Source organism: Perca fluviatilis, chromosome 11 (assembly GCF_010015445.1).
Source record: "Perca fluviatilis chromosome 11, GENO_Pfluv_1.0, whole genome shotgun sequence".
NCBI classification, from domain to species: domain Eukaryota; kingdom Metazoa; phylum Chordata; class Actinopteri; order Perciformes; family Percidae; genus Perca; species Perca fluviatilis.
Window position 1 is genome coordinate 4998556 of NC_053122.1, and position 22579 is coordinate 5021134.

General features: G+C 41.9%; 1 protein-coding gene across 4 annotated transcripts in view; it reads right to left on the reverse strand.

Moving 5' to 3' along the window:
* efr3a (EFR3 homolog A (S. cerevisiae)) overlaps positions 1-22579 on the reverse strand; it is a 168594-nt gene that overhangs the window by 103295 nt on the left and 42720 nt on the right. For all 4 annotated transcript variants that reach the window (XM_039815921.1, XM_039815920.1, XM_039815922.1 and 1 more), the window contains one exon: positions 113-189. In XM_039815921.1, coding sequence (XP_039671855.1) covers positions 113-189 — 77 coding nt within the window. The remainder of the gene's footprint in view (positions 1-112; positions 190-22579) is intronic.

Here is a 22579-nt window from a genome sequence, read left to right on the forward strand (position 1 = left end):
GAAAATTTCTAAAAAACAAAAAATCAAACGACTACAATTTCACTAAAACTAATGACCATTCTCGACAAAAAAAAAAAGATGGTTTATAGCGTGACAGCTTGCAGTGACTTACTTTGGGGTCCTCAGGGAAGATATTGTCCACCAGGCGTTTGTACCTCGGCCTGAGCGGCCCGCAGCAGCCACACACTCCTGCAACACACAACGACAAAGACGCGGCCGTTAGCAAAGGGCACACGGGGCTCCTGACATTCGGTCATAAACTGCTGCCGTCAGGTCTGACTGAAGAAAATGTGCATCAGATAAAGGCTGCAGGAAGCCTAGAGACGAGAACATTTTGATGAAAATGGAAGCTTCAAAGACTTGAGAGCACAGACCGCTCTGGGAACACGACAGTGAAAACTTTAACGAAGTGACGCCCCCTTAACCTTACTCCATATACCCTCCTAACTCCAGGTGATATTAAAGGGGCGCTATGCAGTTTTGGCCATTTGGCCGTTTTCTCACTTTTTGCTGGCAGGTTTCTCTACAGAGCCCCCCCTACAGGATTCTCTATAGAGCCCCCCCTACATCTTCGGAATAGATATTTGGCAGCTCCTATGTTTACTCGTGTCTGACTCCTCTCTCAGTCAGTCTGCCGTTTTTTTCCCTTTCTCTGTTCCTCCGATAATGATTTCCTAGCTTTCTGCTTCTTTTTGCCGGCTCAGCCGTGACGATAGTGTGAAAAACTCCATCTCTACCTTGTTAGCCGGTTCCTGAATGGTGCGTATGTGTGCAGTGCCGTGAAGCAATTAGTTACATCGCGAGACCTGATATCACGCCATACATTCGCCAGCTGAAAGTTGCAAGGGTGGTTTTCCGATCACAGGCATTGAAGGGGCTAAAAAAAACTGCATAGTTCCCCTTTAAGCTCCTCTGCTTAAGGGTAACTTCGTTTTTTTCAACCCTATTTTTCCATTTCTGTGTCTAAGTGACTGATGGGAACAACAATCTTTAACATTAGTCCAAGCAAGATCGCTGCAGTCGGATGTCAGCAAAACAAGCTACAATGTAAGTTATTGGGCAATTGCGCACCTTCAATTTACATCCACAAAAGTGCTTGTTTTGCCATTGACAGACTCAGATTATTATTCCAAGTGTCTGACAATATTATGGAAAGGATTTCTAAGGAGGTCAACCTTTCTGTTAAAGAGTAAGATCCTTTTTTTAAACATAAAGACATCCACGAAATTGCTATCGCCAAACCCACCAGACTTCATTCAAAGTTAACAGAAACAAAATAAAACTATGAAACAATCACCACTCTGGTTTGGTTGAAATAAACCCTTAATTCACCCATTTACATGTGGAAATATGATGTCTCTATACACGCTAAAAGTACTGATTATTTACATGGAGTCTGGTGGGTTTAGTGATATTGGAGCGGTTTTTGGTAAAACAAAAAGGATCTTACTCTTTAACTAAAAGGTCTATCTCTGTAGGGATCCTTTCCATAATGTTGTCAGACACTTAGAATAATAATCTGAGTCTGTCAGTGGAAAAAACTGAACTTTTAGTGGACCAATATTGATGATAAAAACAGAAACTCTCAAAATCAAACTGCCAATATTGTTGGCAGTCATTAAGTGGTTTCCTGTAGATTGGTAGTTTAATTTAAAAGAAATAATGACACTTTATGATCCATTTCTGTGTAAAAGGACCGCACACACTTCACGTAAAAAATATAAATATTAGACTGTCCTATTTTTACAATTGTAGAGCAGATCTCCGGAGCATACGCACCACTACGCGCTGCTCTCGTGTCCGGTGTCGCCAGTTTCACTGATTATAGTGAAAGCGTAGTGTTGGAACATCCGCTCCACATACGTTACGCATGCAATGTAGCCCGGCCCGTTACTGTACATTACTTCCTGACCACCACAGACATAGGAACTCATAGAGCCGGGGTTATACATGTAACTACCGCTTGGAGTTGTGGTGCTAAAAGAGTAGCAGAAAACCAGTAAAAGATTTGTGAATGTTCCTTCCGGATCAATGAGCGTGGCCATCACAAATGACATGAAATGTCAGTGCTTTTGTGTCTGAAGGGGCAGCAGACCACAACTGAAAGGTCACAGCAGCATTCAGCTCCTCTGACAGACGATCAATGACGAAAGCCTTTTAGCATCAGTGACCAATCTCATCAAGTTCAAACATATCAAAAAAGGGAACATTCTGGGCTGAAAGAACGCAAAGATGCTGAACTCGAGCCACTCTGCTGGAAATATTACAACGTTAGAAAACATCACTACTCTATCGGCCTTCAAGCAGAAAGCAGCCAAATTCTCAAAATAACTGCATTTACAAATTCTCTCCAAAAATGTATTAAATTTCTGTAACTACTTTTGCCATTCCATGCTAAAAAAAACACATCATCCAACTAGATGTTATCAACCTTATTTCCTGCAAGTTCTTACAACGTGTAACGTTAGACAGCCAATCACAGACATTATTAGATCTTGGTAGAAGTATGCTGCGTGCTTATTGGCTCACTGACACTGATGAGATTTACTCCTTTGGGTATTGAACATTGATATCTAAAGACGAGGCATTTTTTCGACACTCGATACTAAGGAGGCAAGTCGGTCAGTGCCTAAAAAGTATTGGATTTGGTACCCAGCCCTACAACCAGTGGTGTAGTCTACCTGATACGCAGGTATACCCATTAGGAAAAGGTCAAGGATTTCCGTATACCCACTTACAAAAACGTAAGGATAACGTTACGTACCCATGATTGTTTTGTGTGAGAACTTTCACACTTACAGTATGTTCATAAATTCACCCGTCTGTGTTGCGAGTCACCGAGGAACAACTACACAGTTGCTTGGCGGTCATTCTCTGCGCAAATTTGAAATTAACTTACGTGAATCACTAAAGTGGATATATGAAACGAAAGCACATTCAAACTACACTCTTTCAGTGTTTTGGTAAGCCTGCCCCTGAAGCTGTACTGCAGCAGACGTTAACGTTACAGAAACTACAGAAAATGAGCCAGGTCAGGCTGATGCTTTACGCGGTAACGTTACAAAAAACCTATGGAGTTGTTGCTCTGGGACAGGCGAGTACTGTATATGGCTGGGAGGGAAAAAACTACAGTATACTTAGTACAAAAAAAACTAGACTACACCACTGCCTACAACTATTAAATTAATCGGCAACTAATTCGACAATCTATTAATCCGTTTGAGTCAAAGTAAAACCTGTGTGATGTCAGCTTGTTAAATGTGAATATTTTCTAGTTTCTTCTCTCCTCTGGGACAGGAAACTGAATTAGAGCTGCGACGATTAATCGATTAGTTGTCAACTCTTAAATTAATCGCCAACTATTTTGATAATCGATTAGTCAGTCATTTTTTAAGACAAAAGTAAAAAATTTCTGATCCCAGCCTCTTAAATATGAATATTGTTCTAGTTTCTGAAACTGAATATGTTTGAGTCGTGGACATAACAAGACATTTGAGAACGTCATCTTGGACTTTTTGGGAAACACTGATCCACATTTTTCACCATTTTCTGACATTTTAGAGACCAAACAACTAATCGATTAATTGAGAAAAAAAATCAACAGATTAATAAACTATGAAAATAATAGTTAGTTGCAGCCGTAAACTTAATATATTTGAGTTTTGGACAAAACAAGACAGTTGAGGACGTCATCTTGGGCTTTGGGAAACTATGAACCACGTTTTTTACCATTTTAGAGACCAAACATCTAATCCATTCATCGAGATAATAGATAATAATCCACTATGAAAATAGCAGCCCTAGATCCAACCGAACACGTCTGAAACTAAAGCAAAGTTCTGCCTGGTTACCTGTGAGAGTCACCTTTCCCTCCTCAGACCCAGAAAATGAACTTTAGGGAAGCGGGGGGGACTTCATTTCCCACGAGCCCCTTCTCAGACAAATTTATGTAAGGTAGAGGGTACACCCTGGGAGCTTTGTAAAGACCTCTCATGCGATGTTAGGTCACCTTAACACCTCTAGAGTTAGACAGCAGCCCCCCAGGGGTCTGGAGAATAATGAGCTTCATTAAAGCAACCTTTGCAGAACGAGGGCTTTAAAGCGTTCATTATGGATCCTGCCATTACCCGCCACATTAGAGCGCAGAGCGGCGGGGGAGCTACTGTGGGAGTGTTACTGTGACCAGGGGACTTCAGCTCTGAGGGTGAAGATCTGAGGAAGAACAAGTCGACGGACCTCTTTCTGGGTGGTGGAGCACAAAACAGAACGATGACAGTAGTTAACTTCAAGAATGCCTTTCAAAGACTATCCTTCTGCTAGAGCCGTTAATCAAGCATCAGGCTTTGAAATGGTCTCGCATTGCCAGACCCTACTCCACAGCTTTGTGGAGTAAGGTCTGGCTATGCCACAGATGCATTATGGGATAGGAGAAAAAAAAAAAATTTCTTTAACCTTCATGTTGTCCTCGGGTCAAATTCGACCCGTTTTCCAAATTCCTATATCAATTTTCTTTTTACTACCCAATTTTAATTACCCAAAATAACATGGATGAATCCACACAACGCTCTTTGGCAAGTACAAATCTCTACTTTCATTAATTATGGGGTGTTTTATTCAATTGTATAGCATTTAAAATAAAAATTTTAAGTGGTTTCAAAATAGTATTGAGTAAAAGTTGACATATTCCAGTCTGTGATTAGCCATCAACATACATTCCTTTAATTTTAGTCTAAATAAGTCCTAATTTCTGCCTTTCTAACTCAAAAATTAGGTATAATTTCCTATATATATGAGGTTTATGGAGCATAAATTCCAAAAATAAGTGTAAAACTAAAGTTAATAAGTTAGTGTTACGTAGTGTTGAAAACAAAAAAGGGAAAAAATCGTAAAAAAAAGTTAAAAACATCAATTAAAAAAAGCTTCAACAAAAATGTTGATTTTCAGTTTTGACGGGAAGACAACACAAGGGTTGTACCAACAACAGTCGTCTTGGGTGGCGCTGAGCTCCGGACGCAGAGACGGTGGCTCTGCTAAATAGTCTCAGGAAGGAACTGGTTTTGGTAGAACATTTTACATTACATTACATTACATGTCATTTAGCTGATGCTTTTATCCAAAGTGACTTACAATTGCTATATATGTCAGAGGCCGCACACCTCTAGAGCAACTAGGGGTTAAGTCTCTTGCTCAGGGACACATTGATGATGTATTGCAGTGGGAAGTGAACCCGGGTCTCCCACACCAAAGGCATGGGTCATATCCACTGCGCCATCACCACCCATTATTTGCACGCCGCAAAAGAAAACGCCACGTACAATATTAAATGAAGTTAACTGTTGACACAATACTGTACCGTGAGCTATTTAAATGAGCCGATACATGGTTAAACCTCATTGGCTCTTACCAGTGTATCTCCGTGGTTACTTCGTCCACAGCAATCCCACCAATCGGTCCCAAAACCTCCCGGTTAGAGAGGAAAAGCCCTGAACATATTCTTGGTAAATATTTACCATCATTCCCTAAAAGAACCAAGCACGCCTGCCTTGTTGCACGATCCAAATGTTCTTTAAAACGTGACATTTTTAGCGTGTAGCTCGCTAGCTCAAAGTTTGTTGTTGTTTCCCGAAGAGACCGGCAACACACAGAGGGTGGAAGGAGACGGGCATCTGTCCGCCGATTATCCAGACCAATAGGATCAGGCTTAAAAGTGACTTAACGATGGTTACGTACCAGCTAAAAACTAGTAGCATTTATGGGCAGATTTTAGGTTATCACAGATGTAAAATGAATTCAAGATATGGGGTGTCTCATGTCTTGAATTAATTTTACATCTGTGATAACCTAAAATCTGCCCATAAATGCTACTAGTTTTTAGCTGGTACGTAACAATCGTTAAGTCACTTTTAAGCCTGATCCTGAGATATATATATATATATATATATATATATATATATATATATATATATATATATATATATATATATATATATATCAAGGGGCCTTAAATATGTATGTATGTATGTATATATATACACATACATATTTAAGGCCCCTTGTAGCACTTTTTCCTCACTACAGAAACATTATGGCAGCCTGTGCTGGTTATTTATATCTTTAATGACCTCCACACTTGAAAAAGGTGAAGATGCATATATGATTACGCACATGCAAGCCCACACACGCATGCTGGGCTCTTGCAGAGTCGCAGCGTGTGTGTGTGTGCATGTAGACGTTGAAGATGAAGCGCAAGCACCTGGGAAGCTGCGCCGAGCGTTCGGGGACAGCAGATGGATCAGCCCCGAGGACGGAGCCGCAAAGACGGAGGGGATATGACAGCTTTTCTATTTCCATCCTCATTATTCGGCCTCTGATTCGCTCCTTTGCAGCCACTCGGGGTGAAAATGAAACGACCTGTTTGAGAGTTGTTTGGGTTAAGTGTCTGACTGAGGGAAGGTGAGAGCAATGACGACAGAATACCTGGTGTAATACTTTGTGTTAATTTTCTCAGCAGGTTGGTAGAAAGAAAGTTCAGTCAATCTTAAAATGCGGCAAAGACAAAATATTTGGAAAATTGAATTTCAGACAGATTTTTCAGGACTGCAGACTAGGGGGGTGACCCCAAACAGTCGAATATTCAATGCTTCGATGGAAAGAACCTGATTCAACTGCCAGTCTCACAGTCACTGTAGCTGGATGTCATTTGTAGCATCGAAATATGAATGTGGCTAACGTTAGTGATAGTGAGATGCTTGCCACGGCTGCATTTCTAGTGATGAAATGGCGAAAATGTTTCTCTTCACTCGCTCTCTTCGGTCACTCTGTAGGTCGCTCCACCATTTACCGCGCTTGCGGTTGTCGTCGAGCCTCCGGGCCGGTTCAGACGGTTCAGAACGCTGCAACTTTTCCCTGCAACGTCCTCATTTGGTTTGGTCTCGCAAGTCTTTGAAGCTTTTAATGAATTCCTGTTAAAGTGGGTAAATAAATCCAACTGCCCCTTGACTAGGGCTGTTGGAACGAATTCCGAAAAGTCGAATATAATTCAAATAGTAAAAAAAAAAAAATCAATACTATTCGAATGCTGAAATTACTATTCAAATGTGCAGGTACAATTAAAAGACGTGTGGCAGGGGACTTTTAAACATATTGTGATATTCTGCGATATATCAAGATTACCTTTAACTTCAAATTATGTCCCCAAAGGAGGACTTTGTCTACATCCGTTTTGTCTTAAAACATCCATTTCTTTGTTCATTCATCTTACCATCTACTGGACTGAAAAACCCACTGATTTATTATTTCAGAACTAAAGAGTTCAATTCTCATGTGCATTTCATATAATAAAAGATCGATTCTTGGCGCCTAAGTATCGATAGAAGTTTTGCCACAGATAATATTGCAATACTTTGCTGTATCGATTCTTTCCCCCAGCCCTAACTCATTGTCCAACTTTTTAACAGAGACCATCTGCTGGTGAAGTCTTTGAGATGTGGTTCAAGTTTTTTTTTTTTAAGTGTTTATTTAATTCTTTCGGTTTGGTTTCATTTATTTGGCCTTTTGGATATTTCTCCAATTTAATATGGAGCTGTATAGATTTTTTCCCCCCACCCCTACTGTTATTTGGATAAAACAAGCTAACCTGAAGACGTTCCCTTTAACTTTGGGAACTTCGGATGGTTCCATTATGCTTCTGACACCGGCTAAATTTACATCGCTACGTTTTGGTTTTCAAGCGGAGCTTTGACCCAAAAGTGATCTCCACGCACAAGTGTTTATAGCTCCAGTGGAAGAACTAATCTCTGTTTAAACTAACACAGCCAAACCCAAATATCATTCTCAAATACTGGGCACATACAGTCACTGTCGGTGTTGCCAAAGGTCTCTACGTTAGCAGCCGTTGAGACTTCAACACAACCCCGCAGATTACCAACCAAAACAGGTCAGAAGGGTTTCCAAATATCTCGGTTTAGGGGCTCAGAAACACCAGAGCAGGGGGAATGAGAGGGGGAAACGCCAGAGCAGGGGGAATGAGAGGGGGAAACGTAGCAGAAGATATTGGTTTTTACCCCAAAACGTGTGTGATGTAAACGTAGCCACAGACTAAACACTTCTCTGATAAAGTGATGCAGAAAAACAATCGGCAGTTGCCGCCCCAGTCTTCCTTTTAAAGTATTCTTGAGCTTTTTATAACGCTTTACGGCATTAAAAAAAAAACCGGTCAAATCAATTTCCTGCACCCACAATCTGACTGCGTTCAGCCCCGGTGAACTTGTTTACGTTTGTGCGGAGGCACCAGTGGCGGAAAAGGAAGGACAGCGGCTCCGGATTACATTAAAACCCATTCTGGCTAAGAGCATCGTAGCTGCAATACTGTAATAGAGGCGATGAATCAATTTGAGCATCCAGCAATAGATCTGCAGAGAAGGCTGCATAATCAGAGCGCAGAGGGGGCCGCTCAGATCCAGAGATGGTGGTGGTCACACGGACTGATAAATTACACCCCCAACACAACTTACTCAGCTGGCTGAGAAGAGCCCATTACGGAGGATCAAATCCATCATCCTGCTGCGAGCAAACACAAAGGCAGGGAGGAATTCATAACAATGTAAACGCTTACACAATGGCCCGCTGTCACACGTACAGAGATATAATTTCAAATACGTACCAACACGGGAGACTCACAAATATTTAAGACACTATGAGCAACGTGTTTGACTGAATGTTTGAATCTATATCAAATAATGGATTTGGTCCGAAAGTCCGAACCATCCAAAAAATGCTTTGTTATCACGTGTTTTCATCAGAGTCGGGTAAAGATTTTTCATCATGGAGCTGACTGCTGCTACGACCCGAGTAGCACCTGAGCAGAGGACTAACATAATATAGATTCTTTTTTTTTTTATTATTGATTCTCACATAGGAGATCTGGATGCACACGAACACACAAAAACACTGAATGAATAGACAAGAGTGGAAAAATACGGAGAAACGAACACATGCACCCTGAAACTGAAGGCAGCAGCTCAGGTTGTATGGTGACAACTGAATAGAAAATGTACAGTTTGGGGGTTCCCTGGATGGTTTATATTAAACTGCCAAAGGACATATTAATACACATATTTAAGGCCCCTTGTAGCGCCTTTTCCCAACTAAAGCAACATTATGGCAGCCTGTCCTTGTTATTATGACCTTTACACTGGAAAAGGTGAAGATGCATATATTAATACACACCCACAAGCGCGCGCACACACACACACACACACACACACACACACACACTTCGAACTGTTTGGAATAATAATGCCAACACAGATTTTCAAAAACGGTAATTTTTGAAAAATATAATTAGATGTTTTTTTATTTAAGTAAAGAATTTTGAACCTGACTTCATCCAATGTTCACTGTTCTGTTCTGGAAATGTTTGCACATTAGCACGTATTCAATAAGATGATACCTCATTTGCATATTTAAACATAACATTTGCGAAAACTTGTAATACAATACGGTGTTATAGCTCATTTTCTTTCTTTACTGTATTCTATTTTAAATCGATTTAAAATGTTTGCATATCTTTTGAGGCTGTCGGAATTGCGTAAATAACGAGGTAACGCAAATCACTTTTAACGCCACCAATTCTTTTTTAACGCGTCATTAACGCACACACGTTCTGTTATTTCCCTCCATAGTTTGGGAAATTGGGAGGCGATGCAGCAAAAAACAAAGCTCCTTGAGCACAAATGGATAAAGTTGAGTTTCAAAGCTCTTCCAGATGGTTTCTCTTCACGAGACTGAAGTTACGTCCAGGCTCAAATATCATTTAAAGTGCTCATATTATGCTTTTTGGCTTTCCCCTTTCCTTTATTGTGTTATATATCTTTTTTGTGCATATTATAGGTTTACAAAGTGAAAAAGCCCAAAGTCCCCCCCAAAGGGACTTCCCATCTCCAACAGAAAACACTGTTCACAAACTGCTCCAAACAGCTCTGTTGTAGTCCAGCCTTTACTTCAGAGACAACACACGTTATAATGCTCGCCTAGCTGCTAGCATGGCACGCCCTCATACTCTGCTTCTGACTGGCTAGTAGTCCTTACCTAGGTACTGTCAGGGCACACCCTCATACTCTGCTTCTGACTGGCTAGTAGTCCTTACCTAGGTACTGTCAGGGCACACCCTCATACTCTGCTTCTGACTGGCTAGTAGTCCTTACCTAGGTACTGTCAGGGCACACCCTCATACTCTGCTTCTGACTGGCTAGTAGTCCTTACCTAGGTACTGTCAGGGCACGCCCTCATACTCTGCTTCTGACTGGCTAGTAGTCCTTACCTAGGTGCTGTCAGGGCATGCCCTCATACTCTGCTTCTGACTGGCTAGTAGTCCTTACCTAGGTACTGTCAGGGCACGCCCTCATACTCTGCTTCTGACTGGCTAGTAGTCCTTACCTAGCTACTGTCTCACTCTGTAGCTAAAACAGAGAGCTCAACACACAGGGTGAAAAGAGGAGCTGCAGCAATTTGTAGTACAACAAAAATATGGTATTTTCTGAAAATTAAACCACATAAACCTATTCTGATACAACCTCTTAATACAATTATAAACCTGAAAATGAGCATAATATGAGCACTTTAAGCATTTACAAATTGAACAATATCCCTTTTAAAGTACATCTAGAACAGATAAAAAATGGGCGATTAATCGCGAGTTAACTATTGACAATCATGCGATTAAAAATGTTGATCAATTGACAGCCCTAATATATGTATTTGTCCTATGTTAAGCATGCTGCATTCCCTCTCTGCTTGAAGGGTGCTACACAAAAATGAACTGCATACTTAAAAATAGGGCTCAAATAAAGCTGTGAATGGGACATGATGGAGGGGTTTGGCGCCCAACCTACCGGAGTTGAGCAAGCCTCGCCTGTTGGAGGCTCGGCTGTAGTTGAAGGCTCCGTCGGCCTCAGTGCGAGGCACCTGCCTGTACCTTCGCAGGATCCCCCGTCTCAGCAAGACACAACAAGACGGCATGACTCAAAGTAACTTCGATCAAACTGTGGATTATTAGCAGTCAGACATAGGAGTCAAAAAAGCCTGGCTCTTCAGAACGCCACAACGTAAATCCACCACGAGATAGTCAGGCTGTCCTTTTATCAAAAAAGTTCCCGCTGCATCTCGCCAGGTAAGACCAACCAACAGACGCACCACCACCACCACCAACAACAACGCTGCAGCTTCAGCTCTCTACAGATTCTTCCTGCCACAGGAAACATCATCTCTCTGATGAACAACACGCTCCGCCAATGGGACGTCCGCATGAGCCGCGTGTCTGTCAGCGCCTGGGATTACCCCCTTCATCCTGACAGAGAAGACGAGAAGCCGCTGGGTCTAATGCGAGGCCTGTCGGCAGCGGCTCGGGTTACCGGCCTCGGTGTTCAGAGAGGAAAACGTGATGCGGCACACAGATGGAAGACAAAACTGGAACCAGGAAAGAATCAAGAGTTTTCTGTGACTTCACACAAGTGATAATCCCAATCAATGAGCTCAAAGGGACAAATTAAAATGATGATACAAGTGGCCGGATCACTGTGGGCCTTCTGCAGTAACTGGATCTCTTCTTATGCCATGTAAACAAGAAACCGGGTTTCATCATGCAAGCAGACAAAGAGGAACCTGGTTAAAGGGTAAAATCTTTTCCCCACCTGGACCCTATTTCCATACATTGAGGGTTTCCCCCACCATTATAAGGTTCAGGTGCAGCACCCGAGCCTTTCTGGATACCACCCTAGGCCGAATGAATGTCACTAAAAGACTTTTCTCAGCTCTAAAGACTATAGTTGACTGCAGTAGTACTTCCTTAGCAAGTTTTGTCTTCTGTGTTATATATTTATGATCTGCTCTAGCTTTTCCAACATTTTAGACACAGATATGCTAGTAATAAAAAACGGTTCAAAATGATGAAAAAGAGATGCAAAATCACTACAAAAAGGGACACAAACCAACTACAAAGAGACGTCAAATACCGACAGAGACCCAAAACAACTCCAAAGAAAACACAAATGACCAAAAAGAAACACAACATGACTAGAAAGAGACAAACAAAAACCCACAAAGGGACACAAAATGTATGGGGAATTGTATTTTTTCAAATTGAAAAACGTGGGCGCCTGGGTAGCTCAGTTGGTAAAGTGCGCACCCATATATAGAGGTTTACTCCTCGGCGCAGCGCTCGCGGGTTTGACTCTGACCTGCGCCCCTTTGCTGCATGTCATTCCCCCCCTCGCTCTCCCCTTTCATGTCTTCAGCTGTCCTATCAAAATAAATTATTATTAAAAAAATAATGTTAAAAAAATTCAACATTTTCTTGAGGAAGGATGCCTAAACCCCCTGCCAAATACACGCGCCTAAGTCTTCCAAAAAGCCGGGGAAAACACAGCTGTTGTTTTCAAAGTGACTGATGGGAACAACAATCTTTGAAATTGGTCCAGTTTTGAGCAAGACTCGAAAACAAGCAGATGCAACGTTAATGGCCAATTATACAACAAGTAGATCCGACCGGGCAATCTGATTGGTCAACTAGACATTCAGAACCTGCTCCAATCAGCACGACAGCACACCCAGAGCCCTTTGCAGAGTTGATTTAAAAAAAAATGTTTTTGAAACATTTGTATCTATGGAAATAATTCAGGAACCACAGTGAAACACACAGACACTCACTGACATATTCATATTCATATTCGGTGATTCATCGGGTTAAACTACCCAGTGTTTTTACAACGCTCTGGAGTTAACCGTTGTTTGGATCCGAAATGTTTGGATCACATCAGCTGTGCTGCTGACTCTGCGCTGTGTTAAAGGTGCCCTACCACACAAAACCGTTTTTACTTCCATTTTTTGAAATCTGTGAGGTCCATATGTGTTTGTGTTATGTTGTGAATGAACTGCTAGCTCCTCTGTCAGCTCTAGCCACTGAAAAGAAATACGCGGAGAAATCAGGGCAATTACAAAAGCTGGTCAGTCTGATATCATGTTGCCTGAGCTCATTACTATTCATGATGATGAATATTCATGAGCTCACCCAGTTGCACTGGGTAAAGGATGCTGACAGCCAGGCTCTCATTGGCTAGCTGGCTAGCTGTTGAATATTAATGAGAACTGGCACAAATCGAGCTGAGTCTTCCTGCAGGCTTTCTATACCACGCTAGAATGAAACAAAGTAACCAAGGCATTTCTTCCACAAAAAATGTTACAGAGTCCATGGTAGAACTTCAGACATTACCACAAAGTCATGAAATATGTGTGGCAGGGCACCTTTAAAAATAGCTGCTACATGTGAATTTCGCGGACGAACAGGAGCTAAATCTATCGATGGATTTTGTTTTTCAGCAGATATCTTAGTTACAACACTATCAAGCTGGCAAAGCAGTTTTGGGGTTATACTGTATGTCCCCGATACTGCCCATATACATATACATATACACATACAGTGCCTTGCGAAAGTATTCGGCCCCCTTGAACGTTTCGACCTTTTGCCACATTTCAGGCCTCAAACATAAAGATATAAAACTGTAATTTTTTGTGAAGAATCAACAACAAGTGGGTCCCAATTATGAAGTGGAACAAAATTCATTGGCTATTTCAAACTTTTTTAACAAATAAAAAACTGAAAAAGTGGGCGTGCAAAATTATTCAGCCCCTTTACTTTCAGTGCAGCAAACTCTCTCCAGAAGTTCAGTGAGGATCTCTGAATGATCCAATGTTAACCTAAATGACTAATGATGATAAATAGAATCCAGCTGTGTGTAATCAAGTCTCCGCGATAAATGCACCTGCTCTGTGATAGTCTCAGAGGTCCGTGTAAAGCGGAGAGCATCATGAAGAACAAGGAACACACCAGGCAGGTCCGAGATACTGTTGTGGAGAAGTTTAAAGCCGGATTTGGATACAAAAAGATTTCCCAAGCTTTAAACATCCCAAGGAGCACTGTGCAAGCGGATAATATTGAAATGGAAGGAGTATCAGACCACTACAAATCTACGAAGACCCGGCCGTCCCTCTAAACTTCGCTCGGACAAGGAGAAGACTGATCAGAGATGCAGCCAAGAGGCCCATGATCACTCTGGATGAACTGCAGAGATCTACAGGTGAGGTGGGAGACTCTGTCCATAGGAACACAATCAGTTCGTATACTGCACAAATCTGGCCTTTATGGAAGAGTGGCAAGAAGAAAGCCATTTCTTAAAGATATCCATAAAAGTGTCGCGTAAAGTTTGCCAAAAGCCACCTGGGAGACACACCAAACATGTGGAAGAAGGTGCTGTGGTCAGATGAAACCAAAATCGAACTTTTTGGCAACAATGCAAAACGTTATGTTTGGCGTAAAAGCAACACAGCTCATCACCCTGAACACACCATCCCCACTGTCAAACATGGTGGTGGCAGCATCATGGTTTGGGCCTGCTTTTCTTCAGCAGGGACAGGGAAGATGGTTAAAATTGATGGGAAGATGGATGGAGCCAAATACAGGACCATTCTGGAAGAAAACCTGATGGAGTCTGCAAAAGACCTGAGACTGGGACGGAGATTTGTCTTCCAACAAGACAATGATCCAAAACATAAAGCAAAATCTACAATGGAAAGGTTCACAAATAAACATATCCAGGTGTTAGAATGGCCAAGTCAAAGTCCAGACCTGAATCCAATCGAGAATCTGTGGAAAGAACTAAAAACTGCTGTTCACAAACGCTCTCCATCCAACCTCACTGAGCTCGAGCTGTTTTGCAAGGAGGAATGGGCAAAAATGTCAGTCTCGATGTGCAAAACTGATAGAGACATACCCCGCGACTTACAGCTGTAATCGCAGCAAAAGGTGGCGCTACAAAGTATTAACTTAAGGGGGCTGAATAATTTTGCACGCCCAATATTTCAGTTTTTTTATTTGTTTAAAAGGTTTGAAATATCCAATAAATTTCGTTCCACTTCATGATTGTGTCCCACTTGTTGTTGATTCTTCACAAAAAATTACAGTTTTATATCTTTATGTTTGAGGCCTGAAATGTGGCAAAAGGTCGAAAAGTTCAAGGGGGCCGAATACTTTCGCAAGGCACTGTACATCCCATATTATTGGAACTTCAGTGATGCGTCGTGCCTAGCCGAATCACTGTCGTGCCAATAATGATGTTAAATCAAATCTTGTGTAATATTGCTTAATTGCGCACCTTCAATTTCCGTCCACTAAAAGTGCTGTTCTGCCAATGGCAAGCTCAGATTATTTGAAGTGTCTGACAACATTATGTACTTAAAAAAAAAGAAACTCCGCATTCAGAGGAAGGATCAAAGTAAGGCAGGCAAACGTCATAAGCTTGCATCCACAGTCTTTGTATAATTACTCTCCCTATCAGAGTTGGGATAGAAAAGTTCCACACTCCAGCTTTAAGTCTAGATGCTGACGGTTTCCTTTCAGCCAGAAGTATCCACACAAACACCCGCACACACCCCGTCCAAGTAAATCTCACCTCTGGCGCCGCTGTGTACTTTCATCTACACCTAAAACCATCTGTGAGGCGCTTAATCTACAAGATTAAAGCGCGCCCTCAGCCCTCCTGATTAATTCCCCGTCCTTTGACAAGCACATGAAAGCCATAACGGCATTCATCAACATATTCAACAACATCTTTCTCCCTTGTTCAGCTCAAGTTTTTTGGGGGGTTGGAGACGAGTGTGCAGATTGTTAACGCCCCTGTGGGGGTGACGCTGCTCGCCGACGCCACGCCGTCCTTGGAGAGGAGAAACAGTAATAAATGAAGTCAAGTCTGAGAAGATGGAAGTTTGATTTAAATGAGCGGTGAGCGAGGCCTGAAGGAGAGTGATGGGCAGCAGAGTTTGGAAGAAAATGTTCCTGGTTCAAAGCTGGGCGGTACAATATACAATCCTGCTTCTAACGGACTAGATGGGGACAATTTACACATTCAGAGCTGCTACAGAGCCAGTGAAAGATTTTGATTTGATTTATTAAGCACAGAGACAAAGAACAAAACAAAAATTATTAATTTAAGAGACATTAAGTAATAAAGGATACGCAAAAGAAACCCAGAAAACCTTCAAGGGGCTTGGCATGTTGGGTTCCCTACAATTATTGAACAATACATAACATGAAGAGCAAAATAAAACTATGACTATGTTCAGAAGATTGTGTCTTCCGGCAACTTTCGTGCGCAGAAACTCGAGTTAAGGTAACGACCTCTTCTGAAGAGTCCTTCTTGGCTACTAGCAACTGTTTGGAGGAGGGGTGGGGGGGTGTGTGATCACAGAAGGCTTGTGTCTTATGGACGCGCTGACAATGTTGTTGTCATTACTTAGAATTCCTCATGGGGGCAACAGAAACTACGCACTATAGCTTTAAAACCACAGCCGTCCAATGAGACCTACAGAAACAATGGTATTCAAATCTAAAAGTGTTATATATTTAGTCAATCCAAAGTCATGAGTGGACACTTATTTACATGTCCATAGGAAAAAAGTTTAAGTTGGATACGGCACAAGCACTCTTCACACATACCACTCAAGTTTCCTGCAAATGTCCAGAAAATAATCAAAAGAAAATACGAATTAATGCACCCTACCATCCACTAATCAATGAATCTGTTAGTTGTCAACTATTAAATTAATCGGCAACTATTTTCATAATTAATTAATCCCTTTGAGTCAGTTTTTGAGAAAAAAAAAATGTCTGATGTCAGCGTGTTAAATGTGAATATTGTTCTAGTTTCTTCTCTCCTCTGTGACAGAAAACTGAATATCTTTGAGTTGTGGACAAAACGAGATATTTGAGGACGTCATCTTGGACTTTTTGGCAAACACTGATCCACATTTTTCATCATTTTCTGACATTTTATAGACCAAACAACTAATCGATTGATCTAGAGAATAATCGTTAGGTGCAGCCCTAATTATTTGGTTAAATTAAATAAAGGGCAGATAATCATCACAAATAAGAAGCTATAAGCAAATTGAGCAGTTTTGCTTCAAATAATTAGAATGGGTAAACCCAGCCCGATCTAGACTGGGTAAACCCAGCCCGCCCAATCTAGACTGGGTAAACCCAGCCAAATCTAGACTGGGTAAACCCAGCCCGATCTGCCGCCGATCTGCAGCTCAGACTGGAAACCTGTACATTATTCTATCCTGCTTCCGTTACAAATTTGCGGGAACCAATCACAAACTGGCTTATCCACCTGGCGCGCTATTGGTTGGTTTAACACGTTGACGATAGAGAAGTGACAGCAAACGGCTTTTTGTTTACATTCAACATGGCGGCCACCAAAGCGCAGCAACCAGTTGATAGGATCATCGGTCTGATTGGTTGAAGGACTATCCAATTGCGTACAGAGTCATTTGAACTATGCCCGTTGATCCCGCCTCTTGTGAAGTAGAAAATACAGAGCAGACTCCCCAGACTAATGTTCAATCTTAAAAGATTGAGCTTGGTCTGGTGATAGCCAGACTATCAAATAATGACTTAATATCAAAATAGTTGGCGGTTATTTTTTCTGTCAATCGGTCAATTGATTAATTATCATTTCAGCTCGATGCTCGCTTTGTTATAGTACCACGGTCCATGAATACTGTGCTATTTGTGAACCAAAACAAGACACAACAAAGTTGACTGAGACTGTATATGATATTTAGTCTATTAAAATACATCTGACCCAGACTGAAGTTCTCAAACTAAAACCACACAGGACTCAAAAAGACCAACTTCAGATTAAAAAAATGATCCCACTTTCCACATCCATCTTGAAAATGGCCATTGTAACTGTCAGAGACACAGAAGAGCAGTAAAAATGAAGAATCATGACTCTGGAGTGATCAAAAGTTGAACTTCAACACTATCAAAGTGATGGCTGACAAGCACAAAGACCTTCTCATAATGATCGGTGGCTGTGAGCCTGTAACACTTATACATGAATATCTGTTAAACGCACGCACAAAAAGACTTATTTATGCGATTTGCAAATGGCCAAAGTGTTTGTTTGCTTTGAAAATCATGGCTCTCAATAGCTGGTTGCCTCATTGACTTGCATTACCACGTTCTGCTTTTGAACCCTGAAGGGCACATGCACACACAAAAACAGATGACCCATAAATTTACAGCCTCCCTGTCGCTCTGCTTCGGCACCGGCCAGACGGATATCTAAATTTATACTGCTTAAAAATCTGTTTTTGTCATCTCTCTGCAGCCTGGAGTTCTCGCCGGGTTCAGCAGTCCGTCAGCGGGAATATCTGACTGATTTCTCAGGAAGGAAACAAAACAGAAAAAAAACTCCTCAAGGACTCTTTTGTATATTGTATGAATCCAGGAAAGGTTGACTTACTGCACTAACACTGAACACGTCATCCTAGACCTTATTTATCTTTGCTTTTTCCATTCTTTGATTGATTCCGACCAAGACATTCATATTTGTCAATTTAATCATGAGTCTTGCTCGCTATGGTGTGCTTAATATTACTTTTAAGATCTGAAAGTAATCCTACAAAATGACTTTCTTGTTTGGTTTCGTTCTTACTTTCTTACTCGGAACTTAAACGTTTTAAAACTAACAAAAATCAAGTATTATTTGAGGCCCTATGTTGTACCAAGTGTCTTTGCTAGTTTAAGACAGACGCAGTTGTCAATTTCCCGTCCAGCGCCCACGTCGTTTAAATAGCAAATGCACCTGCGCCCATCTATGCTCCCATGGGCATGCTGGTCTTACAGGGAGGTGTGTTCAGGTGCATTCTGGGCGTATTGCTATCTTGAGGCAGCGGGAAGTGATCGCGCCATTGACCAACAAAAACCTGCTCCTCCTAACAAGACCCCTCACGTTCACAAAAATGCCTTAAATTGAAATTGGACACAACTGTTAGCTTTGTAAGACCTTAGGGTAGCTGTGATATAAGCGCAGTGACGAAATTCAAACTGTAAATATATTCTAGTTATGCTGGCAGCCGCCCAGCTCCGCGGAGCCCCGTAGTGCAGTAATCCACAAAGGGTGACTTTGCCCTGGGTATGGAGCCCAGCAGGCTGCCGCTTTCTCGTCAGACTGTGTAGAGCTCCTCAAGTCCAACACGTCTTACCAAATTTGCAATTAGCCATCAATCTTTCGTAATTAATATAGCCCATATTTAATACAGCCCATATTTGAGCTTTATATAGTCGATTTCTCGCATAAAAAAAGTCTCAGAAATGAATTTGGTAATGAAACATTGCAGTGTCTGAAATATGAGAACTACTGTCTCGTCTCGAATGTGTGTGTATGGGGATTCGCTCAACCAATCAGCTCGCAGCTCATCTAAATATTCATGAGCATACCATATTTGGAAGAAAAGCTCTTGTTAGAAATAGGGCCAAAACACAGGGATGCATAAGGGCCAATAAAATATCAACCAGGCCATTTTCAGCCCAACCAATGTTACATACCCCATTAGGAGACCATGAGGAACAGTGTGAAAAACCCTATATAATCATTCAATCACCCCTTTAAAGGGAACGGGAGATGATCTCTGATTGGTTTATTGCATGTTACGCCCAAAACACACCTATGAATTAATGAAGATACGTAAGAACAACCCTTTTGAGCCAATGCGCCCGGTGCACGGACCCTTTCTTCCGCCGTTAAACTAGCAAAAGTGGATTTGGACACGCCCTAAATGCACCTGCACCAGGCTCTTCACGCCGTGCACTTAGATCGTTAAAATAGGGACCATGGTGTTTGTAGGGTGCATTTTTTGTGTGGTCTTTGATTTGTTGGACCTGCCCTGGAAAGTCAAGTGATTCTGTATTGTGACAATGCACAAGATTCAACATTTGATAAGTGCCACAGTTTATGGGTCAATGATAACAGTTCTTTGTAAAACTGAGTCCAGTCACATATCCAAACACTTCTGTGACCTTTTCTGAATCTTCAGCATTTGAATTTCTGATGTAGCCACCAATGTATTCACCGATACAACATCTAGATATGGGTTGAATAATGCTATCCGATCCAATGTTTTGTCCGGTGGTTCTGTGATTCACAGCTGCCTCTTCCAGCTCCAGTTGTGTCAACCCCAGTGATTGAATACAAGCTCAGATAAAGAAACTAGCACGATTTAGCTACTGCAACACAACCCAAACAGACTAATCTCATGATGTGGTGTATGTATGACACGCCAATTCGTATGCCATTATTGGCGTGTTATCAAGATGCATACTCGCTTTTTAGCGTGTTTATCAACGCCATTTGGCCTCCATTGCCATTACCTTTCGATTGCGTGTGAATTGACGCCGTAGCGAGTAGTATGAAAGGGCGAAAATCCGCGTAGAGAGGTTGGTAGAGAGGTTGGTAGAGAGGTTGGTAGAGAGGTTGGTAGAGAGGTTGGTAGAGAGGTTGGTAGAGAGGTTGGTAGAGAGGTTGGTAGAGAGGTTGACGACGACTTTCACCCAGGAGACCTGGGATCGTGTCCCGCGTGTCACGTTTCCTAAACTCAACCGTCCCTTCCTTCTTTTACTAAACCCAACCCCGTTATTATTTTCCAAAACCCAAACCGTCCGCTGTATACGGCGCTCAAAATGTGTACAGATAACACGCCACTTGGCGGTGTGTATGTTCACGTGATCACACGCCACTAGGCATGTACGTTTACGTCCGCTGTATACAGCGCAGACATACATGCGGATAGCTCAAAATGCGAACAGATAACACGCCACGAAAGTGGGCGTGTATGCTTACGTGAAGTCATGATGCCATGTTGAACCAAAACGCTGCCAAAACTTCAGGGGTAGGGTTCATATTTTTTCATTTACGTTTCACAAATGCCAACATATGGACTGTAAAAAGATTGCATTATTAAAAATAAGACTCTCGCCTTTTCGTTTCCCACAGGAAACTGAACATTCATTGACCCGGTTTTGAAGGTGAATCAAAAATCTCCTTGAAACATCTGCTTCCAACCAATGATCTAATCCAATTTACACAAGCCAGGTTGCTTGCTGCTTTACATTCATACTTTAGGCTTCAACCATCTGCCTCAGGCAGTCTCCTTAAGGACTTGACCCCCCCTTGACATACATACTTGATTTCGGGGTTTCATAATGCATATTCCAGGCCATGAAGAGTTTTTTGCGTTTCGTGCCTCTTTATATTCAGCCAATGTCTCAGCCATGTTCACCGGTCAGGAATACAACACAGTCCTAAGCCAGTGTTAGCATTTCTCAGCTTTAAACATCCCTATATTCAACTGGAATGAGTCCAGTTTTTGCATTGGTCCTATTTCTTGGTCAGATTTTGGACATTGACCTGAGTACTGATCCCCGATTTTTACAAAAATAAGTATAATAGAATAAACAAGGCGCAGAATGGCACATGCAAATTAAGAAGAAAAGTATTTCCCAACGCACTCGCAGTTCTTACATTTTTTTTTGTAGAACTCATGGTAGAACTGTAACTTTATCCAGTTTATTTTTCTGAGGCGAATAGAACGGGCAGCTACGTGCGGGGTCTGACCATGCTGTATTTGTTGCTATCACCTAACAACAGTCTCTACGTGAGGAAAGCTGTGAAAGGTGTAATTTTCGGAGGAATCCTAGCCAAATCAGTCGAATACATTGATGCCATTAACACAAAGTTTAGGAGCGCAATACTGATGATTTAGTGTGAAGTTCCTGTGACGTGACGTTTACAGTCTACGGTTCAGACACACGGAAAAGCTGTGCAGCTTCAGGTTTATGGACGCGCTCTGCTGTCGAAATTCTGCGACAGATGTGTCGCGTTTGTGCTCCGAAATTCCACGCGGGGAGGTTGGTTGGGGGGGGTGGATGTGTCAAACAACACAGGACTTTCACCCTGGAGACCGGGGGATCGTGTCCCGCGTGTCTCAGAAGCAAAAGGCTGAAATATGTGGCATTGCAATAGCGACGCATTCTCTCTAAAGAAGTAGGCTGTTGACAAGCAAAGCATATGACTTTGACACTGGAGAGTTTGCATTGTAAAGTTTTATATAACCATGAACACAATCCTTCCCAAACCTGAACTACGAATACTTTTAGTTGCCTATTCCTGACCAGAAATCAAGAAAGAAACCGCAGATCAGAAAATGCTCATTTGAATCTACATTGTTTTCCTTCTGAAAAAGGTGACACATTTCACCAGTAAATTCCTGAGTCTGTGTTGTTTTTCAGACAACGGCAGCTTTTAACCGTGTTTACTCCAGTTGCTAGCTAACGGTAGGCTAACATTACCTGCTGTCAGGTGTAGTGTTACCTAGCTAACGGTAAGCTAACGTTACCTGCTGTCAGGTGTGGTGTTAACTAGCTAACGGTAGGCTAACGTTACCTGCTGTCGAGTGTAGTGTTAATTAGCTAACGGTAGGCTAACGTTACCTGCTGTCGAGTGTAGTGTTAACTAGCTAACGGAAGGCACCGAAATCCGCGATGCTATTCGGACCGGTAGATAACGGTTGTTAAGGCACCGGTGCCTTATTACCGGGTCTCGGACCGGACCCCCAAATAAAAACTCTTCGGATCTACACGATTCACGTGGATGACATTTTCCCGTTCAAAACGGCGATTTCC